Here is a 22,985-nt window from a genome sequence, read left to right as displayed (position 1 = left end):
ATAGTTAGGGAAAACATCTTTTTGATCGTGGGATTGGAAAAATGCGGCTGTTTCTCTCTGAGGCTCAAACAAAACCCAAGTAATATCTTTAAATGCTGTTGTTTGGTATGCAAAAGTGAACTTGCCCTTAAAAGGTTATACCATGTACTATTGACTGAAATTAATCCTACATTTTGGAGGAATTGAGATAGGTAGTATAAGTGGCTACAGTAAGTATTAAATCTTACTTCTCATACTTCTCATGTCATTTGTACTAAGTGTTTAAAAATAGACGGTTAGTGAATTGGCATTGTTGGATTATTTTTTTGTTTCTTTAATAGGAACATGAATCTGAGGGTGGAAGAACACCTTTGATGAAAGCTGCGAGAGCTGGTCATTTGTGCACTGTGCAGTTTCTTATTAGCAAAGGTAAGGGAAGCACAAGTAAAGATTTGTAAGAGGCTCTAACTTGTGAAGAAAAAATCCTAAACTGGTGCAGTTTGTGTTAGAGCTGTTTTTCCTACAGTACAATTATTGTATCCTAGTCTTTTATTGCTGTATTTTATTTAGTAAGTGTAGAGTTCATGAAGTACTTATTGGGATTTTTCTTTCTTTCTTTTTTTTTTTTAATATTTCGTTTATTTATTTGACAGAGAGAGAGAGAGAGAGATCATAAGCAGGCAGAGAGAGAGGGGAGGAAGCAGGCTCCCCGCTGAGCAGAGAGCCCGACTTGGTGCTCAATCCCAGGACCCTGGGACCATGACCCGAGCCAAAGGCAGAGGCTTATTAACCCACTGAGCCACCCAGGCACCCCGGGATTTTTCTGTATTAGTTTTGAATTTGTGAAGTTTGGCAACTAAGCTGCCTATTATTCCTGACCAAAATTAGAAAAGCCAAATGTAAAACATCCAGCTATATTTAATAGAGTACTGTTCAGCACTTAATGATAAGGCAGTTCTGCTGGCGGGGGGGGGGGGGGCGGGAGAGGCAGAAAGTCTGTAACTATTGTTTACTGTACAGTTGAATTAACCACATATACAAGGATGTTATGTATTATTTTTATATTCCCCTAGAGGTTCTTTTATTAGAATATATTCAGGGAAAGAAGTTTGCACTTTGGGTGAAGAGAGAGTTCAGGACTGTTAAACCCATGTTAGGTTGAACCACAAAACTGTCATTTTAAACATCAACAATGGTAATATCAATGATTTCATTTGGTCTAGCCTAACTCTTGTGTATAGTGTTAGAGGTATTCTAGCATCTGATGAAAGATCCTGGGGTAGGATGGTAAAATGCAAGGAAAGTCTGCTCAGGTCATGTTGTTAAATTAAGAATTTTAAAATATATATTTTTTAAGATATTATTTATTCATTTGAGAGAGAGAGAGACAGCAACAGAGACAGTAAGAGAAGGCATGAGCAGGGAGGAGAGGGAGGAACAGGCTCCCCAGTGAGCAGGGAGCCCGACGCAGGGCTTAATCCCAGGACCCTGAGGGTCCCAGGACCCTCAATCCCATGACCTGAGCTGAAGACAGGTGTTTAACTGACTGAGACCCTAAAAATAAGAAATTTAGTAACAAAATAAAAATTTTATACCTATGTTCCAACAGAACTCAGTTATTTTGTGCCACTACGAAACAAGTATAAGATTTTATCCTTTTAAATATACTTCTTTTCTTCTTTAATTGGGTACAACTAGGTTTATTTTCTTAATAGCACATTTTTGCTACCAAATAAGGCATATCTTTACATAGAGTTACAACATAGTCTGTAAAAGGTATTTACCTCAAGCATACTGAAGTAATAATAAATAGATGGGTAACCTTTGGAATTCTCTCAGGCTCCTTGCTAAGGGGGTTATCTAGTCATATCCAACACCAACCCTACTAAGCATGTAATCAGACTTGTCAGAAAAAGAACACATTGATGATAGCCTTTCTAGGCTGTAGTAACTGCTAAACAATCCTACCATCTAAATTTATTATTAACAACTTTAAAAATAATCACATGTTGCTAATATAAGAAAGTTTATTGATGTATCTTGCTTGCCCTTCCAAAAGGTACTTTTATGTGAGTTAGATTTAGGTTTGGCTGGATATTTCTGAAAATTAAATTAATTATAGTGGTTTTGCCCATGGGTTTATTTTTCTTTTCAGAAACTAAGTGTGGAATTAATGAAGAAGGAATATTGCTATAGTCTTAACTATGGAGTTAAGACTTTGGTGCACTGTAATTTTTTAGGGGTCAAAAACAGTTTATCAAAAAGAAGATCAAGAAAGGATTTTGCATTTAGACTTTTGCAGGTCACATCGAACAAAGCTATTGAACAACTTACTAACTAGGCTTTCAGATAATATTTTTGGATATTCTTGTCTTCTCTCCATATCCAGGTCCCTCTGACTCTTAAAATACACAATGTGAAGAATTAAAGCTCTCTTAAATATTGTTTTAAAAAATCTGTTTTCTCTACTTTGAGACCTGGCCACATTCTAGAAGTAGATAAAAAAATGTCTTTACAACATTTTGAGAGTTATATACAATGATATTATTTGATGCTTACTTTAATCTGTATATATTGATTAATCTTAGTCTTCTAGATTTTCCATTTTAAAAGTGATATTGAATGAACGAACTACAGCTACATGCAACATTTTGGATGCATCTCACAAATATTATATTGAGTGAAAGAAGTCAGACACAAAAGAGTACACTGTATGACTTCATTCATATAAAGTTCAAAAACTAAGACCAGTTTGGAAGTCAGGATAGTAGTACCATTGGAAGGGTGGGTAGTGACGGAAAGAGGGCACAAGGTGTGGGACTACTGGTATGTGGATAACATTCTATTTCTTGATCTGGGTGTTGGATACACAGGTGTGTTCATTTTGTGAAAATTTTTCATTTATGATTTGTGTACTTTTTAAAATCTATGTCGTACTTCAAAAAAAATCTCTAAAGTGATATTTTTTGTGACCTTGCTTCATTCCTTTTTCTAAGATTGCTGTTTATGTTTCTTTGAAGGCGCCAATGTGAATAGGGCTACAGCCAATAATGATCATACAGTAGTGTCGCTAGCATGTGCGGGAGGTCATCTGGCAGTTGTTGAGCTACTCTTGGCTCATGGAGCCGACCCTACTCATCGACTCAAGGTATTCTACTTAAAAATAAGTAAATAATTAATATATGCATTGTTACTAAAAGATATTGAAGATATGTTTGCTGGTCTCAGTGCTTCATATTTATCACTGTTTATAAATGAGTTTTGATTCTAGACAGGCTGCTAAGAAATTGCATGTCGATAGCAGTTATAAGAAGAAATTTACAAATAATTGATTAATGGTTTTGTCGATCCTTCTCAGGATGGCTCGACAATGCTCATCGAAGCTGCAAAAGGTGGCCATACTAATGTTGTTTCTTATCTGTTGGATTACCCAAACAATGTTCTGTCAGTTCCTACTACAGATGTGTCTCAGCTCACCTCACCTTCTCAAGATCAATCTCAGGTAAAGTAAGACAGCTGATTTATAAATATAAAGCCTCCAAACTGATTGGGAGTTTTTGTTTAAAATTAGTTTTAAGGAAAATGGATTTGTTCCTCTCTTCTATTATGTATTGAGATAAACAAGATACTAAATCCTTTAAGATTTATTTCCTTCAAAAGTACATGAAAATTACCTGTTGCCTTATTTGGTGAAAAAAAAGCTCTTTTTAAAAAACACTTAATACCAAATATAAATATAAATTTTCCACATTGTCAAACTACTATAGCTAGGTCTTTAGGGTTATTTATTTTTAATGAATACATTAAACATATCCTTAAACCAGGGGATAGCTTCTTCCTTAGTACCTCCCAAGACAGTATTAGTTATTCTAGAGATAGTTATTTTTATTAACCAGGAAAGTGTAGTTAGCCAGGATAAATGCACCAAAAGTTGATTAAAGTAATTTTTAAACCTACCTAAAAATAGGGAGAGAATATAGAGTATACTAAGTATACAAAGTTCAGTGAAATCTTAAGTTCTTTTCTACAAAGTTATCCTGAGAACTGCTAAGTTACCCAGTTAGGGAATATGTTGGATTTTCTTTTTTGACCCATAACAAATTTGAACAGGGTAAATGGGTCAGTCAATATATGACTTGTACTCCTAGCTATAATCGAAACCACCAACGCTCACTAAGGCTTCCTCTCTAATAAGAGAGTAATACTAATCTGTTTAGCTTAAATCATTCATTGCATATAGATAGCCTGATTTTGTCCAATTCAATATTCTCAGAAATTATTCTTTGGTGAAGGCTTTTTTTGTTTTGTTTTGTTTGTTTTTTTAGAAACAAAAAAGTAAATTTGGTAGTATATGAAGAAAATCTAAATTTCCATTTAATTTATGGGCCCTTGTTTTATTCTTTGGTCTGAGATGATATTTTTTCTGAGTTAACTTTTTAGGTTCCACGTGTACCAATGCATACACTCGCCATGGTTGTACCTCCCCAGGAACCTGACAGAACATCACAGGAGAACCCCGCTGCCCTTCTAGGAGTACAAAAAGGTTGGTTATTGAATTATTTTCCTTAAAATGGGTATTTTATCACCTAATTAATGAACTCGTAAAAGTACTTTAATGGCATACAGTTAACATCTACCCAGGATTAATTGTGGTAGGTAATTCTGACAAATGCTAATAGTCTTACAGACTGTTTATAAAAGAAAGAAGATAAATAGTAAGAAAAATGACTTCTAATTTAATCATTAACATAATGCTAGGTGTAGTTTTCATCTGGCACAGATAAAAATACTTACAAAGCATATCAAGTTACTGATTATATTACAGTAGCAAAAATTTATCAGACATTTATTTTCCATATGGCAGTTCTTTTGTTAAACAGTAGTATAATATGAGGAGTGAAAATGTGTGTTTGCTGTCTAGTTAATTCTTCATAGCATTGATGCAACTGAGGCAGTTAGAAGTTTAAGAATTACATTTAGTTTCTTTCATGCAATACTGAATATGGTGGGCTAACATCTATCATGTGAACCTAGACAAGGAACTGTCAAAAAGTACATAAATAACATCCAAGTAAACAAGAAGAAGCATATATTCTTTAAAAGTCTCAAGTTTATGAACTCTGATATTTTCCTGCTTTTTCACTTGTAGATACAAAGTACCTTCACTTGATAATCATGTATAGTTGTCCTGTCTGAGTTCTCTGAAATAAAATAGGTGATGTGTAAGATACTAAAAACTATATGAAAACAAATTTATGAGCATATGATTCATATGAGCATATGATTCATATTCATATTCAGTATATGATAACCAAGCTCTAGATTTTTGAAATCCCAATGAGGTGTATAAGTATATATTAGTTTCTCTTTGACTTAAGAAAAGTTGGATAGAGTTGACTGTGATAGCAGCAAGTAGAAGCTTCTTTTAAATTATGTCAATTTGAGTAATTTAGAGTATCAAGGGCCTTGACCAAGGGTCACTTCATTTCTAAACCATTACTTCCAGAGATAAAATATTGGTGATCTCTCTGACTTAAGCTTTATGATGGAGTTTTCCATTGCACACCTAGCTATTCAAACTCTTCAGGAAATGAAGACTGCTGTTTTTAATTTTAACAAATAAAAAGCAGATTAAGCATGTGCTTATTAAGGAATCTAAGCATCCTAACTGACTTTAGTCTTAGTAAAATATTTAGACCTAAATGTCTCTGTGTTTGTTTTATGTTTGGCTATATGTTGTAGAGGACTATAGTAACTTTGGCTGGGGAAATTAAATACTAAATAAGAAATGATTCAAAAAATATATTAATAACAGAGCCACAAAATAATCAAGAAATAATCTAGGGAGGACATGGAGTGTGTGCAGAGAAGAAGTAAACCATTTTAAATTTAGATTTAATATGTAAGTCAGCAGAAACGTTTGGGTAGGGTTTCTTTTAAGTTGATGCTTAAGTGAGTAATCAATCATACTCTTTGAATACTGAAATACCATCTGATACTGGGTACCTACTTAAGTTTCTTCACTTTGGTTTTTATTACTTACTGAATAGCATAGAAATGACTAACCTTTTAAGTAATCTTTCATTTTACTAAATTAGAAGGAAAAACTTAACACTTGTATTTAGACACTTGGGTGCTTGCTTTTGCCAGATGCAATGTGGCATTGCCAACCTAATATTTCTTTGTGTAGAATCAAACTGCAGTGATGCACTGTATTAAGATGCTATTTTAGGGGCACCTGGGTGGCTCAGTGGGTTAAGCCTCTGCCTTCAGCTCAGATCATGGTCTCAGTGTCCTGGGATCAAGTCCCACATTGGGCTCTCTGCTTGGCGGGGAGCCTGCTTCCCCCCGCCTCCGCCTGCCTCTCTGCCTATCTGTGATCTCTGTCTGTCAAATAAATAAATAAAATCTTTTAAAAAAGCGTTAGTAGTATAAATCATGTGCATCATAGAATGTTTTATCACTATGAATTAGGAAAAATATGTTGATGATACAGATTTATACAATGAATTACCCAGATAGATATTTAAATCATCAAAGATATATTATTATGTTCTCCTGCTTAAAGTAGCTTTTTCTCCTTAAAACGTCTCATTTGTGTCTCTAAAGAAGTTCCTTTGAGTGATGAAATCTGTTTGACCCTGTTGTTTTTGTTTCTTCTAAGTCCATAGATTGTATCTGTATTAAAATGTGATTAGGAATGAAGGAAGAGTTCTTCCTCTCCCTCCTCTCTAACACTCTCTTCCTTTCTTAGCAGTCATCTTTTAAGTTCTTAGAACATTTTACTTCTGCCTGAAGTCTTTTTATTATTTGTATCTGCATCCTTCTAAAATACTTTCATGCCCTTAAAACTTACCTAGATATTTTACATATATACTACCCAGATATTCTTTTCTTTCATGATCCATGTACAACACTTGTTCCATCTATCTTGACTCATATTCTCCTGATTTAGGAAGCTAATCTCCCTTACCCTTTGTTAGTTTTCAAAGGATTTGACATTCAAGGTGCCATCTGACAGAGGCCTCAAGATCACCCCTATAAACAAAATATGAAACCAACTGATAGTGATATGCTCAGTTTTCTAGTATTATTTAGTTTTATTAACTATAGTTTTGAATGTTCAATTGGGAAAGGAGGCATAGGTAATACCAACTTTATGCCTTTCCATATCAGTTTCCAAATCAAATTTGTTGATCAAAGCCACATTTTATTTGTTATAACTGGTTCTCCAGAGATTCTAAAAGATAGGACTCATGATTATCCTCTGCAGGTTGTACCACTTAGAACTAAACCCCTACAGAACATTAAAATGATGTCAAGGTAAACAAAACACATCTTTTGTGTGTACCTCGAGTCCTCTTGAGGAGTAATTTCTTTTCTCTGGAGTACTGTACAGCTCTTTATTGGATCTTTCTTCTGACTCTGGTAACATCTGCCCCTTCCCCTCCCCTTGGACTTCATGTAGAGAAGGTTGAGTTAATCCTACTTCCCTGAGATAATCATTCTGTTGTGTTTGATGCGGATTCTTTTGTTTTTGTAAGTTCTTATAAAATGTTTACTACTTTATGCATATTTTTGGTTTACATGAGTGGTATTGTACTATAGATCGTGTTTTCTTTTTTGCTTTTTTCACTAAACACTGTTTTACACATCTATCCGTGTGTCTGCCTCTAGACTATTTCTGCTAGCAGCATAGTGCTTCATCTTGTATATCTTCCACTTTTTACTTGTCTTTTTCCAGTGATGGGTATCCAAATTGCTTCTTGTCCCCCACCACCACAAACAATGCTGTGATGAAAATGCTGGTACAGTCCTCTTAAGGAAGTGTGTGAGCATCTCTTTGGGGTAAAATCAGGAACAGAATTACTGTCATAGGAAGTACCTGGTGACTCTTCCTCTTGATTTCGGCTCAGGTCTTGATCTCAGGGTGGTGAGATCGAGCACTGTGACCTCATGCTCTGAGCGCAGTGGGGAGTCTGCTTGAGATTGCTCTCAACCTCTCCCTCTGCCGCTCCCCCGCCACACATATGTGTGCGTGCTCTCTCCCTCTCTGTCTCTCACATAAAATATAAATAAATCTTAAAAAAAAAAAAAAGGAACCTGTTACAGGACTGCATAATGTTTATCTGACAAAGTGTCACAAATTGCTCTCTAGAATGGCTATGCAGTTTGCATTCCCACTAGCAATACATAAGGGTTCCCATATTACCCGTATTATACACCCTCTGTCCCATTCCCAAACCTGCAAACCCGTGGCTTTATCTTTGTATTTGGTTTTGTACATCTTTATCTCCCCTGTTAGACTGTAAGCCCCTCAAGGGCAGGGTTTATGTTGTCTTTGTATGGTCCACTATGCCTTGCTTATACTAGATGTTCAGATATTTGTTAAATAAATTCATGAGCGCCAGGCTAAGTTTAGATTGTCTGAAGACAAAGAAAATTATTAAGAATTTTTTTTAAGAAGAGAGACATTGTAATTAAAGAGGATGTTTAAAAAATTAATGAAGAAGTCGGGGCGCCTGGGTGGCTCAGTGGGTTAAAGCCTCTGCTTTCGGCTCGGGTCGTGATCCCGGGGTCCTGGGATCGAGCCCCGCGTCGGGCTTTCTGCTCGGCGGGGAGCCTGCTTCTTCCTCTCTCTCTGCCTACTTGTGATCTTTGTCTGTCAAATAAATAAAATAAAATATTAAAAAAAAAATTAATGAAGAAGTAGTATTCTAGAATGGTTGAGAAAAGATCAAAACCAAATTTGAATATAAACTAAGAATTAAATTAATATGCTGCTTTATATCCCAGAATTGTTTATTGGAGTAGGCAACATGAAAAGTTCTCATTTTCATATCAGATCAGTAAAATTGTATAGAAATTATATGTACAGTGAATGAAATTGAGTGTTCCTCTGGAAAATTTTACTACTGATATTCTCTAGTTTAGCAGATTTCCATTATGTAATCATGCTTATGTGAATTTATCACTGTACAAATTTAATATCTTTTAATATATGAGATTTATATTAAAAAGCAGGAGGTTCAATTAATCTTTTAGCATGTTACACAGATGTTCACTCTTTGGACATTCTTGGTTAACCTTACTGTGTTAACATATATAGGATGCCCTGTTACTTTGGGGAATTTTGAGACAGAAATTTAGGTATAAAGGAAAAATGAGTCATTTCTCAGCTCCAGTGGCTTTCATTTTTGACTGTGACGATAGTAAGAAGTATTTTGTATTGAAACTCACAAAACAATATACATTTATCTATCCAAATACAAATTCCCTTAAACAATGTATATGCTACTACACTTACATACTGTTATTTTCAACTGTACTTCATCAACCTTCTTTTTCCACTTAAGACCCAGTTGGGAGTGTTTTTTAAAATTCATTCTTGGGGGGGCACCTGGGTGGCTCAGTCGGTTAAGCGTCTGACTTCTGCTCAGGTCATGATCCCAGGGTCCTGGGTTCGAATCCCACATCAGGCTCCCTGCTCAGCAGGGAGCCTGCTTCTTCCTCTGCCTGCTGTACCCACTGCTTGTGCTTTCTTTCTGACAAATAAATAAATAAAATCTTCAAAAAAAAAATCTTTCTAGGGGTGCCTGGGTGGCTCAGTTGGTTAAACATCTGCTTTGGGCTCAGGTCATGATCCCAGAGTCCTAGAATCAAGCACTGCGTTGGCTCCCTGCTGAGTGGGGAATCTGCTTCTGTGTGGTAATGTAAGAAAGCAAGGGAATTGTAGAACCATGTTTAAATTTCCTTAGACAAAAACAAGTAAGGAAAAATCTAGATCTATTTGTATGTCAGGTATTTTTCCCTTTGGCCATTACTTTTTTTATTGCACAAGGTACTAATTTAGATACAAAAATGATTGATGGAATTAAACTCATTTTAATAGCAGACTTAATTTTTGCCAAGTATATGTCCACCTCATTCCCTCACTGTGCATAAAATAAAGGCTGTATTATAAACTATCTGTATATCATGGTTTCCTGTTATAAACTTTTTTTTTTTGTTTTATTAATGGAGGAAATGGGAAAAAGGGAAAGTAGGAAAACACCAGACTTAAGAGTAAGATACTGGCTTTACCTATATTCCTAAACAGTACTTTATGATGTCACTCAATGCTACTAGTGAATAGATTCAAATTACTTGTTTCTGATAGTGACTTGTTTCTGACAGGAGATGTTTTAAAAGTTAGAACTCTTATGTTCTGGATTCTTATTCTACCTGCTAAAAATTTTGTTGCTAAGAGGATGCTTGTCACATTTAGTACTTTTCCCAAACACTGAGGTGTTGCTTAAGCTTCTAGGAATAATTAGGTGACATTATTTGTTTTTACCAACTTGTTTTCTTTCAGACTTATATCTTTTATTAATGCTTTAATGTGTATCTGGGCAATCCCACTAACACCATGATTATAGATACTCAGCCATTAGCTCTTTTGGGAAGAACTGGTTTTTGTCCATTATTTTCACTGGCTTTAAAGTTTTTATTTTAAGTTAAATAAGTTAATTTTAGTAAATCTTGTGCTCTAAGCTTATTATATTTTATTTGTTAACAAGATAGGGCTTATTCCTATCCATTACTGTCCTCAAAATTCCAATCTTACTTTGGGTCATACTGTTTATAAGATTTTAGATCTAAGATTGTCCAGGGTGGTCATAATTACCAGTCTGATTGGTGTTGACCTCTTACCTAGTTTTCCTTAATCTTAAATACAAATTAAATAGTAAGTACACTAGTATGTTTGAAAATTAATGAACATTTAAAGCAACATTCATTCAGTCTTTGCAGAGCTTGAATTGTTATTGAATTTATTGCATGATTGAAAATTTCTTTGCTAGACTAGCAGATATCTACATTGCTATTTGTGGCAGTAAATCTTTACCCTTTTCTTACCTGTTGATTGTTAATAGGTACTTGGAACAAATAAATCAAACCATGGATTCCTTTAAGATCTTAACGAAGTTATTATTTTATCTCACAAGGGTGCCTGGGTGGCCCAGTCTGTTGAGTGTCTGCCTTTGGCTCAGATCATGATCCTAGAGTCCTGGGATTGAGCTCTGTGTGCAATCCCTGTGTGGAGCTCCCTGCTCACTGGAAAGTCGGCTCCATCCGGCCACCCCTCCTCTTGCTAGGGTGTTCTCTCTTGCTAGGGTTTCTCTCCCTCCCTCTCTCAAATAAATAAATAAATAAATAAAATCTTTAAAAACATTTATCTCACAAATATAATGGCTTTTGCTCTGGAAGGATAAGATCTTGACCCGTCCCTTTGCTCAGATATAAATTTGAAATTGAATGTGGGTAATAAATTTTGCTGAAGGTTGCTTTTAAGGAATAATTAAGTCTCTTAGAATGATTGCAGTAGTTTTGAAACTGTGGTATCCTGAACCTTTAAAATCAATATCTGGGGGAGAACCGTTGTACTTTTTCATTAATAACATGTTGAAGATGTTTGGGGTACCTGCATTTTTGAGATTTCCTAATCTAGCAAAAACAAAACAAAACAAAACAAAAACAGTTGAATCCCTGATTTTTTTTTTTCTCTATTGGTTTTATTACCCTTTTGTAACTCAGAGTATTAACATCAAATGGGTGATGACATTTTTCTTTGGACTCGAGAATCATGTTGAATGCACTGGATGATCTTATTTTTAAAAATCTTAAGTTACCTATGTTATTCATATATGTTGATTGCAATTCAGAAGAGTAAACAACTATTTCTTACCCAGATCTTCTTTAAAAGCGAATTTACTGTTGTTTAATTTCACATTCCGTAAAGTTCCTTCATTTTAAGTGTACAGTGCAGTGAGTTTTAGTAATTTACCGAATTATGAAACCATCACTACCATCTAGTTTTAAACATCTCTGTTACTCTGAAAATATCTCTCATGCTAGTTCATAATCAGTGTTCATTCTCAATACCATAACCCCAGGCAAACTACTTTCCTTTCTGTCTCTATAGATTTGCCTTTCTCTATAGATTTGATATAAATGGTATTGCACTGTATGTCATCTTTTGTGTCTGGCCTCTTTCACTTAGTGTAATGTTTTCAAGGTTTGCCCACCTTGTAGAACATATCAGTTGTTCCTTTTCATTGTTGAATAGCCCCAGTTCTTCCTAAACAGAAGAGTAAGCCTTAAGTTTGCCTCAAAGTAGTTACTTCATAGTTCCCTCCATTTTATGTCCAGATGGTAAGATTGTTAATAATGATAATTATTTTGTCATGAGGAGTATCTTACTTTAATTGTGATCTAAAATCTTAAAATAACATACATTTACTTCATTTTTAACATATACCATCAATATGAGAAATCCTGTATGAGAAGTCTGATTTTCTCCTAGGTAACACTCATTGTTTTCCTCATAGACTTTTACATGAAAACTTTATTTTTAAACTCAGAATAATTGTCCTCTGTGATTTAAGTTTAATGTCATTTTCAGGTAAAGAAATGTTAAAGATTTACTTAATGGAAAATTTTAGAAGGATAGGTCTGGAAAAAACTGATTTCATGTTATATTTTAATATAATAAGACATAGGTTTTGGCCATTTAAAAAACAATTTTCATTACACTGATTTACAAGTTATAGTTTCCTGTAGTGACGTTTACTTGCACAGCTAATAATGTGAAGAAACAATTGGGATATAACACTATTTTGACACTATTTTAGATTTAATGTTCTTTAAAAGTCAAACCTAATATGCAAAATTGTGAGATTCTTTCCTCTTTGATCTCCTTTCTCCTTGTCCCATCTTAACTTCCAAAATTCTCCTATCCTAAAATTTCGATTTTTTTAATTTAAAAAAAGTCACATTTTTCAAATTAACATCCTGAGTGTGCTGTTTTGAAATAGATGAGTACAGTTTAATCTACCTTCCACTGTTGTGAATCTTTGAACATTCATTCTACAGCATTAGTTATAAGGGTTTGGGGAGGGAGGTCCGTGTGTGTGGGAGGGGGAGCTGATTTTTTTTTTTTTTAGCATGGCACTTTTTCAAACATTTTTCATGTGCTTAGGTACATCCAAGCAGAAGTCCAGTTCCCTGCAGGTAGCAGATCAGGACGTACTGCCACCTTTTCACCCATACCAGCCTTTGGAGTGCATAGTAGAGGAGACTGAAGGCAAGCTGAATGAACTGGGACAAAGAATTAGTGCTATTGAAAAAGCACAGCTTAAGTCACTGGAGTTAATTCAAGGTGAACCTCTGAACAAAGATAAGATAGAAGAACTTAAAAAGAACAGAGAAGAGCAAGTCCAGAAGAAGAAGAAAATACTGAAAGAACTACAGAAAGTGGAAAGGCAGTTGCAGATGAAAACACAGCAGCAATTTACCAAAGAATACTTGGAAACCAAAGGTCAGAAAGACACAGTATCTCTACACCAACAGTGCTCTCATAGAGGAGTCTTCCCAGAAGGGGAAGGAGATATTAGTCTCCCAGAGGATCACTTTTCAGAGTTACCTCAGGTTGACACAATCTTATTTAAAGATAATGATGTTGATGATGAGCAACAGTCTCCACCATCGGCAGAACAAATTGATTTTGTCCCAGTCCAGCCTTTATCTTCTCTACAGTGTAACTTTTCCAGTGACTTAGGTTCTAATGGGACAAATTCTCTTGAACTTCAGAAAGTATCAGGTAATCATCAGATTATAGGACAGCCTCAGATTGCTATTACTGGACATGATCAGGGGCTCTTAGTTCAAGAACCAGATGGACTAATGGTTGCAACTCCAGCCCAGACGCTTACCGACACTCTTGATGACCTGATAGCAGGTGGGTTAAGAAATAATATATCTGTAATAATTTCTCTTTAATCTGTGTGCTCAACTTCTTTACACGACCCTCCAAAAACACCAACTTAGTACTTTTCCATTTTAGAACTATCTTTGTAAAATTATTTATTCCTTAAGGTGTTTTGGAAGTGAATTTAACTAAGCTGTATACCATTAACACATGAAAATGTGTTTTCCCCTTTTCTTTCTTGTTATTTGCAAAGGCAAAAAATAAAGTTGCCATGAGCTTTTATTTTAGAACTTTGGTATCCAAACCACCCTTTGGGGTGCCTGGGGTGCTCAGTTGGTAGAGCATGCAACTGTTGCTGTCCAGGTCATGACTTTGAGCCCCACACTGGGTATAGAGATTACTTAAAAATAAAAAGAAACAAACAAAAAAACAAAACATCACCCTGTGTTGTATCCTGAGTAGGACATCTCAAAGTAAAATTTCTTTATAGGCTTTAGAGATATTCACATAAGATTATACATTAAATTTTCCTGGTAGTGATTTTCATATCTGAAAATCATAATTCTGAATTAATTTATAATTTTATTAGATCAACTTAAGTATTTTTAATTAAAAGGGATGTTTAGAGAAAACTATGAGTATTCCATGTTCTTGTATTTGTGGCTAGAAGATTGAAATTATTATCAACTGGATTATGATTTGGAGATTAGGATTTTTTATATTAACTATCTTGATGAAAGCACACAGACAGACACAACACACATACACACAGGAAAAGAAAAAAAGAAAGGCCTGATAACCTTAAAGTATATGTGTCTGTTTATTGTTGTGTGGAAAATTACAACTAGATATGAAATGAGGTGCACAAGTTTACTTTCCCTTTCATTGTCCTTGCAGCAGTGGGAAAACAGTGCAATTAATCATTTACCTTCCTAAAGATGGCTGGTGAATGTATCACCTCCATGAGAGCCCAGTTCAGAAATGCAGCCAGAATGGCTGTTGACAGTGGATGAAGACCAAGAACTAAGATGTAGCTGGAGTGATATTCAAAGGCAGGCCAGTCCTCTGTCTCTTGATTGCAACATTTTTTTTCCTTACTGTTGTCTGTTTCCTCTTGTCATATTCTCCTCCCCTCTTCCCGTCCCAATTATGCTATCCCAATTTCCTTTCTTCTTTTGTGAGCTTTTAGCCTTCCTAATCTTTACTGAATCTTTAAAAATGTGGAATAAGCTTACTTAAATCAGGAATTTTATTGAGCATTTGTATGATTTGCAATGGTTATAGAATTGTGATACTGCCTATGAGCCTCCTCTGATATGTAATAAATAACACTGTCCAGAGGAGGAATACTTAGTTTCCCGTACAGAAAATAAAAATGCTGGGAAATGTTTTAAGGAGTTGATTCTTTATTCTTTAATTTGGGTTTTTATATCTTCAGCCCATAGCCACTTAACTCAAATTAACTTTGTGTCATTGGTGTTGAGAGTTGTTATAAATTATGAATAAACTCTTAGAGTTCATTTATACTCCTAATTTCTAATCTGGGTAAAAGCAGGTATTTGAGCATCAAGTATGGTTATGAATAATAATAATGAAACCAATAATACAGGAATAACATTTTTAAGACTTAGATTACATAAATGACTTTATAATGTTCCTAATTGAATACTCAGTTTGCAGCCACATTACTGCTCAAACTAGTTTTGTTGTAACTTAGAACTTGTCTTTTTTTTTTTTTTTTTAAATTATTTAGAAACCTCTCTAAAAAGAACTTGTAGATATTAACTTTATGGTAGTACTTATGGATGATTCTTCTAGGGGAGACAAAATTTATTTCATCAAACTATTTGTTATGTTGATATGGACTTTATAAAGCTCAAAAAATTTGTTTAGAAACATCGTTTAATTATGTATTATATTAATATAAACTAAGATAATTTCTATTAGACATTAATATCTAGTGATAGTTGGCCTATCGTTTTGTATAATATTCTTTTATTAATAAACTTTTACGTATAAATCAGCCAATAACTAAACAAATTATCTTCATATAAAAATTTCCATTTTGGTTATCTGTTTAAAAATATATAGCAATAATTAGATTTTCTTTGTTCAAGATGGTGAACTATCACACTTAAAGTTAAAAAGTGTTATTCTATTAAGACCCAGTTTCTCTTAATTTTCTTTATCAAAGGTGAAAGAAATTAGACAAGGATGGAGTAGGTGAATCCCCAATTCTGTAATTACGTGATGTATTAATATATCAGTATGATTATAGATTACATCAGACATGTATGTGATCAATTTTACCCAAATTTAGTTCTCATCACTCATATTTAATAAAGGAGAGAATACTGTATATCTTACAGTTTTATTTTATAGAATATTCATACATAATAGTAATAAATTTCACTCTTTAAGTATAGGAGTATTTTTTCTTTATTGCTCTTATATCAAAATATTTTCATGTAATTGGGTTAGTTAGATAAATAATTTATTAAGGTCATCACTTGATTAGCTGACTGAGTATTTTAGTATATAGTCTAATATGTGTTACACTTGATAATCCCAGACAGAATGTATGTAAACTCTCAATTGGGAGCATGGTTCTTCAGGTCCTTTTCTTGTGAATGTAAGTGCTGGGCTTTTAGAAGGTATCATAATAACAAGTGATTCTCAGTTCAGATGTCTAGACCTAAGGTTTGGAAATCTAAAAAAATACAAAACAGCTTTGACCACTAAGCAGTTCCAGAAGCATGTAGTAAAAATTTTATTATTAATATATAAAGAAGATTGATTAAAAATCAACTTAACATCAATATATTCACATTTATCGATTATTTACCATGTATTGAGCTCTGTGCTTAATATTTTATATACATTATCTCGTGACTTATTTATAATAATCCAAGAAAATAGGTCCTTTTCCCTTTTCCATACTTGGCAAAGTATGGAAAAGTATGGTCCTTTTCCATACTTTTGTATGGAAGTTGTTACTAGTGTCACCTCAAACTCAGTTCAGCCATGTCTAAGAACCTTAAATGTAATATGCATGCATCTGATTCATGTTTAAGTTCTGAATTTATCTTAAAGATATTTGTTATTTTCTTAGACTACTAAAAAAGATGAACAATTTCCTTTAATTTTATGTTAAGATGTAGTATATGTATAAGGTAATATAATTTTGTGGCTAGCACATTGTACTGTTGTTGGCATCTTAATAGGTTCTCTAAAAACAAATTTCAATTCAAAAGTATCTTGCTTTAAGAAATCCTTTAGCAGTCAATGTAAGCTTAAGAATAAAAAGATAATTAGGAAACCCTCTTATTTTTGAGGGAATTTGTAATAAAGTATCTTTTTAAATAATTTCTTTAAATACATGTTAATATTTTACTTATAGATTTTTATTTATTTGTATTTAATAAAGCTACTATTATATAAAACAGATTATGGTGATTTAACTTCCTAAAATCTCACAGCATAATTTGTATACACCTACTATCTGAGATTTTTATATGGTAAGGTTTATTATTATCTTCCATATTGCCTATAAAACCATCTTAAATTTCATAGAGAATTAAGTAGAATATTGCAGTTCAGTATCACCCCATTTTAGGATAGTACATACATTTAATTTGAATTATATAGTGACTTTTGGGGTAGTGATCTCTCGTTATCAGAGACATTTCATTCAGAGGTAGGAAACATTTTAAGATTTATGAAAATGTAGTAGTCCTGGTGTAATTTTATATTAATAAAACCTTTATTCCACATGTACCTTTTAAATCTTGCTACTTTCTAGTCTTATCTTTATTACTTTTTATGTGTAATTAATGCTGTTAAAGTCACTTTTTGGAATGTTTCTGATTGTTGTTATTGGAAGGAGGGAAAAATGTTTCTAGGATAATGTACAAAAATGTACAATAGTTGATGTAACAACACATTTTTGGTAATAGAGCTGTTAAATGCACAGAATTTTTTTTTTAAAGCCATCTCTGTAAAGAAGTCTTATAGTTTCACATCTGGCATAGTACTCTAATCAATTTAAAAATTTTTAAGTATCTGTTTTTCATGATAACAAAAAGATAACATAGATAAACAACATTAATAATGATAAAAGTAGTTCTTTAGCAAGGTATTTTTAATCATTATGAGACCACTGTTAAAAATCTTACTATTACAGAGGAGCTACAAGTCGGTCTTTAGTGTTTTATTTTCTAGAGTTGTTTTCCAAATATACCAGCTGTTTTGAGGAGGTATAACAGAATACTGTTTTTAATTTGCTGAATGATAAAGATTTTTAAAGCTTTGTTTTCATTTTGTGCATGTTCTTGTAGGCGGAACAAATACATAAAATAATAATTCCTATTTGTCACCATGGAAGAAGCTACAGAAATTCATATAGTCAATATGGTTTTATATATATTAGTGGGGAAGAGGATGGGACAGTTCACGTAGAAACATATCTGAACATATTAAAATTTGTGAAGTTAAACTAAACTTAGTTGTTTACACTTGTGAACAGTATCCTTGATTGGGATCCAGTCATACCCAAATTCTAGAGACTAAACGTTCTTTAACTCTTGAAATGCTTACATTTTCCTTTGAGACCTATGTGTTTTTTATTTACTTTTAGTCTTGATGAGAGGTTATTGCCATCACTGAAGCTTTGTCTTTTTTTATATGAATGATTGTAGGCTTTTTTCTGAGTTTTTTCTTGAGTGAGTCATGTTTTTATTTTTCAATACAGTGAGCAATAGTACTGAAAGTCCTATAAAATATCTGGTAATTACATCTAATGAGCCCTTCACATGTACCAAACACTGTGTATTTTATTTTATTTTTTATTTTATTTTTTTAACACTGTGTATTTTAAATGCTTTTTGTACCTTACTTACCAAGTAAGTAAGGTACCTTTGAGATCCTATTTCTCCCACTGTGGGGCAAACTCTGCCTCTTATGAAACATAAGAAATATGTAGAGACATAAAGATATAACGTCAATTAACTCAGCTGACAGCAGTCTCAAACACCAGATTGAGATCCCTAATAAGAGTTCCAATGTGGATTTTAAAAATAGTTTTATTTTTAGAGTTAATTCATTTTAGCAAATTTTCAAGATAAATACTGAATTTTAAAAACACACACTGTCTGCTATTTATGTGAGAAATATTTTAACTTGTTCTCCTCTCCCCTATTTTGTGCATTGTCCTCAGGACATTTTTATCTAATTAATTTTTACAAACTAAGATACAAAATTTATTCTTTATTGTAAACTTTTTTCCCTATTGATAACATTGTGTATGCACTGAACATTAAGCACCATGCTAATAAGTATTTCACCTGCATTATCTCAAGTGGTGTTTCCAATAGTCTTTCAAAGCAGGTACTACTGTTATCATCCCCATCTTACATATGAGGAAAATTGAGGCTCTAAGAGGTTAAATTACTTGCCTGAGATCAGAAAGTGTGGAACTGGGATTCAAACATAGGCCCATCTGATTCCAAAGCTTGTGTTATAACTACCACATTATATTCCTGCTATAAAATTTTTTCTGTTTTTATGTATATAAGTGACTTTACTCTTTTAAGTAGAATTCAGCAATATGAATATTGTTTTTCAGCTGTGAGTAGCAGAGTGCCCAGTGGTTCAAACAGTTCCTCTCAGACCACAGAATGTCTTACACCTGAACCCTGTTCACAGTCTCCAAGCAATGTGGCTTCCCAGTCTATTCCCCCTGTGTATCCGTCAGTTGACATTGATGCACATGTAAGTAGATTGCTTGCTTGCTTCCTTGCTTGCTTTATTTATTTATTTAAAGGATTTTATTTATTTACTTTAGAGAGAGATAGAATGTATAAGTTGGGGGGAGGGGCAGAAGGAGAGAGAGAATCTCCAGCAGACTCCATGCTGAGCTTGGAGCCCAATGCAGGGCTTGAGATCATGACCTGAGTAGAAATCAAGAGTTGGACACTTAACTGACTGAGCTACACAGGTGCCCCTTTATTAACTTCTTTTGCAAATTCTGAGTTTCTTTGTTTGGAAAAGAAAATCATCATCATACATTCATTGTGAAAATAAGTATTATTTGCTCTTCAAATGATAACACCGTTGTAAACAAAAACTAACTTTTTCTCCCCTCTAGACTGAGAGCAATCATGACACAGCGTTAACATTAGCTTGTGCGGGTGGTCACGAAGAACTTGTGTCCGTACTCATTGCGCGAGATGCTAAAATTGAGCACAGAGACAAAAAAGGTAAGAAATGTCAGTCAGAAGTAAAGCCTGAGAGTAGTTACATGAGAAAACAGTTTTTTCTTTTTTTTTTTTAAGAAAACACTTATGTTTTTGATTATCTATAAATAGTCCCTAGACTACCTCAGTGAAAAAATGGATACGCATATTTCAATAAGGAATATCCAGTGAGGTATAGCAAGTTGTCGTTGCCTTTTTCTTTAATCCAAAAGTAGAGCTTACAGAGATATCAGACAGAGTTCATTATGAGTATAAACTTTGGTAGTTTTGTTTGACTTAGCATTTCCTTTTTATCATGTGTTTTTGGTGTTTTGTCACTAATAAATAAGTGATTAGAGCAGTTTTATGTTAAATGGTTGTAAGTGTCTGCCCTAAAGAGCTTCTTCTTTTGAAGTGATAGAGAATTAAAAACCATGGCTCAATAAGTAAAAAAACACAAATTTGAGATTTTTATTTTCTGCTTTAGGTTTCACACCACTGATCCTGGCAGCAACAGCAGGGCATGTTGGAGTTGTTGAAATCCTTTTGGATAAAGGTGGAGATATAGAAGCACAATCAGAACGCACTAAGGATACTCCACTTTCGTTAGCATGTTCTGGTGGACGTCAGGAGGTGTGTTAATGTTAATTTTCATTTTGTAGACATTATGCTTACATATTAAATATGCATATGCTTAGTAATTTAGCTACATGAATAAAACTTACATGTGGTGTGACATGTTCCATATACTAAATTTGATGGGAGTACTAAATCGGCTTTTATGGAATCTGTTTCTTGTGCTTTAGCCAAAAAACAAACAAGCAAAAAAACCAACTCTGTTTATCCTTACATTTATTGAGGCTGAATAAGCCACAGTCCTAACACATACGAAATGGCAGGTTCATCACTCAACAGATAATGAGTAGAATGAGTAATATTTTGTTATTTCAATATAATTGGGATTTCAAGGCTCCAAATTCCTTGGTATGAAATTGAATCCATTTCTCTAGTGCTGATGTTTGAATATTTAGGGCATAATTAAAATGTCAGATATTCAGATGAGTAATGTATAGGTTCCATTTCTTTGTGCTTCCTTCATTATAAGTTGAACCCTTGGTTTAAACTGATTTCTCTGTATTTTACTTCATAGGTGGTAGACTTGCTTCTGGCTCGAGGTGCAAATAAAGAACATAGGAATGTGTCTGATTATACACCATTGAGTCTAGCTGCATCTGGAGGATATGTTAATATCATTAAGATTCTGCTTAATGCTGGGGCAGAGATTAATTCAAGGTATCTATCTTCATTTTATTCATGACTGGTCAATTACTACCTTGGGGTTAAGCGTCTTCCTCTAAATATTTGTACGGATATCAATTTTAATTAAGATAATACTAAAGTCAACTGTACTTGTAACTAAAAATTAGAAACTTTTTTAGAGATAGTTCTAAAGTACAAGACCAACAGTTTTTCCTATGATGTGCTTATAAGTAATCATAGCTTATTTCAGCTAAAATAGCGATTTTTAAAGATACCTCATTTCAGGAAGCCCTTCGTTGTGTATGATTGGAAATTTTTAACCTCTAAATAGGGATTATGTTGTAAATTGTGAGATTTTCCTATTCCTAGTTAGTAGTCTACACGAATAAAATTTATTCATTGGTGTTAGAGACCTTTTTACTCTGAAGCATTTTCATCTTTTATATTCTCTGTTTTTTAAAAAACAGTAGGCAACATATTATCTTAATTTTCTAAGCAAATTTCTCCCCTTAGGACTGGGAGTAAACTAGGTATTTCTCCCTTGATGTTGGCTGCCATGAATGGACATGTTCCTGCAGTGAAACTGCTGCTTGATATGGGTTCAGACATTAATGCCCAAATCGAGACCAATCGGAACACGGCTCTCACTTTGGCCTGTTTCCAAGGCCGAGCAGAAGTCGTGAGTTTGCTTCTGGATCGAAAAGCCAATGTTGAACATAGGGCAAAGGTAAGCATTTTATAACTTTTCAACTACTTAGGGTGTATTTCTAGTATAAAGAGCGTGGTGTTTCAGATTCCTTCCTGGATCAGTCAGTAAGTTATCCAGCTCTTAATCTTGGGGTTGTGAGTTTAAGCCCCACATCAGGAGTAGAGTTAAATATATATAGTTATGAAAGGGCATCTGACTGATTGAATCAGTAGAGTGTGTGTCTCTTGATTTTGGAGCTGTGAGTTTGAGCCCCACGTTGGATGTAGAGATTACTTAAAAATAAAATCTAAAAAAAAATTAGCATGGCATTTCAACTCAAATTGAATGTGCTGCTTTAAACTGTCTTAAGTTAAAAATGACATCCCAAGACAAGATCTGGGAATTGTGGCCAATGACACACTATCATCATTCATGTCTTTTATTAAGAACAATGAAGAAAGTAGAATCTGTATGTTTTTCACCCTTAGCCTTGAGTAGCTATTAATCCTCCAGTTTGCAGTCTTTGAATATAATAAGCTATCTTTGTAGTAAGATAGTCGAGGTTTCTGTTTTGTTGTTGTTGTTGTTGTTGTTGTTGTTGTTTATGTAAGCTCTATGCCCAACATGGGGCTTGAACTCAAAACCCTGAGATCAAGAATCACATGTTCTACCGACTAAGCCAAGTGTCCCGTAGGGTCCTTTAATGTAGATTTTTAAAGAACTCCTTCAAAGAAGCATATGCTTATTATTGGTAAAAAATCCAATCAGAAAAACTACTGCATAGATTATAAAATTTAGATAGCTAAAATTTAGTCTGATTGTAACAGATTCTGACAAATTCATGACTGTTTGGCATTTAGAAGGAAGTTAGTATATCAGTGTTTTGAATTTCTGTGTTTAGAACGATTAGGTACTTACAACCTAGAAATGTAGCTTATGTGGAATTCTTTATAGTCAGACAGCAGCCAATCTGGTAGTCATTTCAGATTTGAAAGGTTTTTTTGGTGTTTTTTTTTTAATGAGAGGGTGATCTTTCTAGTTCTTTTTTCTTTTTTTTTTTTTTTTAAAGATTTTACTT

At 33.8% G+C, this 22,985-nt stretch overlaps 1 protein-coding gene across 13 annotated transcripts in view; it reads left to right on the top strand.

Annotated features, from left to right (window-relative positions):
- LOC116586468 (ankyrin repeat and KH domain-containing protein 1) overlaps positions 1 to 22,985 on the top strand; it is a 131,037-nt gene that overhangs the window by 76,957 nt on the left and 31,095 nt on the right. For 11 of the 13 annotated variants that reach the window (XM_032336485.1, XM_032336488.1, XM_032336486.1 and 8 more), the window contains 10 exons: positions 321 to 408; positions 3,000 to 3,127; positions 3,338 to 3,481; positions 4,420 to 4,522; positions 12,998 to 13,756; positions 19,350 to 19,495; positions 19,872 to 19,983; positions 20,447 to 20,592; positions 21,110 to 21,252; positions 21,733 to 21,946. In XM_032336485.1, the coding sequence (XP_032192376.1) occupies positions 321 to 408; positions 3,000 to 3,127; positions 3,338 to 3,481; positions 4,420 to 4,522; positions 12,998 to 13,756; positions 19,350 to 19,495; positions 19,872 to 19,983; positions 20,447 to 20,592; positions 21,110 to 21,252; positions 21,733 to 21,946 (1,983 nt within the window). The remainder of the gene's footprint in view (positions 1 to 320; positions 409 to 2,999; positions 3,128 to 3,337; positions 3,482 to 4,419; positions 4,523 to 12,997; positions 13,757 to 19,349; positions 19,496 to 19,871; positions 19,984 to 20,446; positions 20,593 to 21,109; positions 21,253 to 21,732; positions 21,947 to 22,985) is intronic. The other 2 variants (XM_032336493.1, XM_032336492.1) reach the window with 1 other exon arrangement.

The sequence above is a fragment of the Mustela erminea genome, chromosome 3 (assembly GCF_009829155.1).
Source record: "Mustela erminea isolate mMusErm1 chromosome 3, mMusErm1.Pri, whole genome shotgun sequence".
Taxonomy (NCBI): domain Eukaryota; kingdom Metazoa; phylum Chordata; class Mammalia; order Carnivora; family Mustelidae; genus Mustela; species Mustela erminea.
This window is presented reverse-complemented; position numbering and strand designations above follow the sequence as displayed.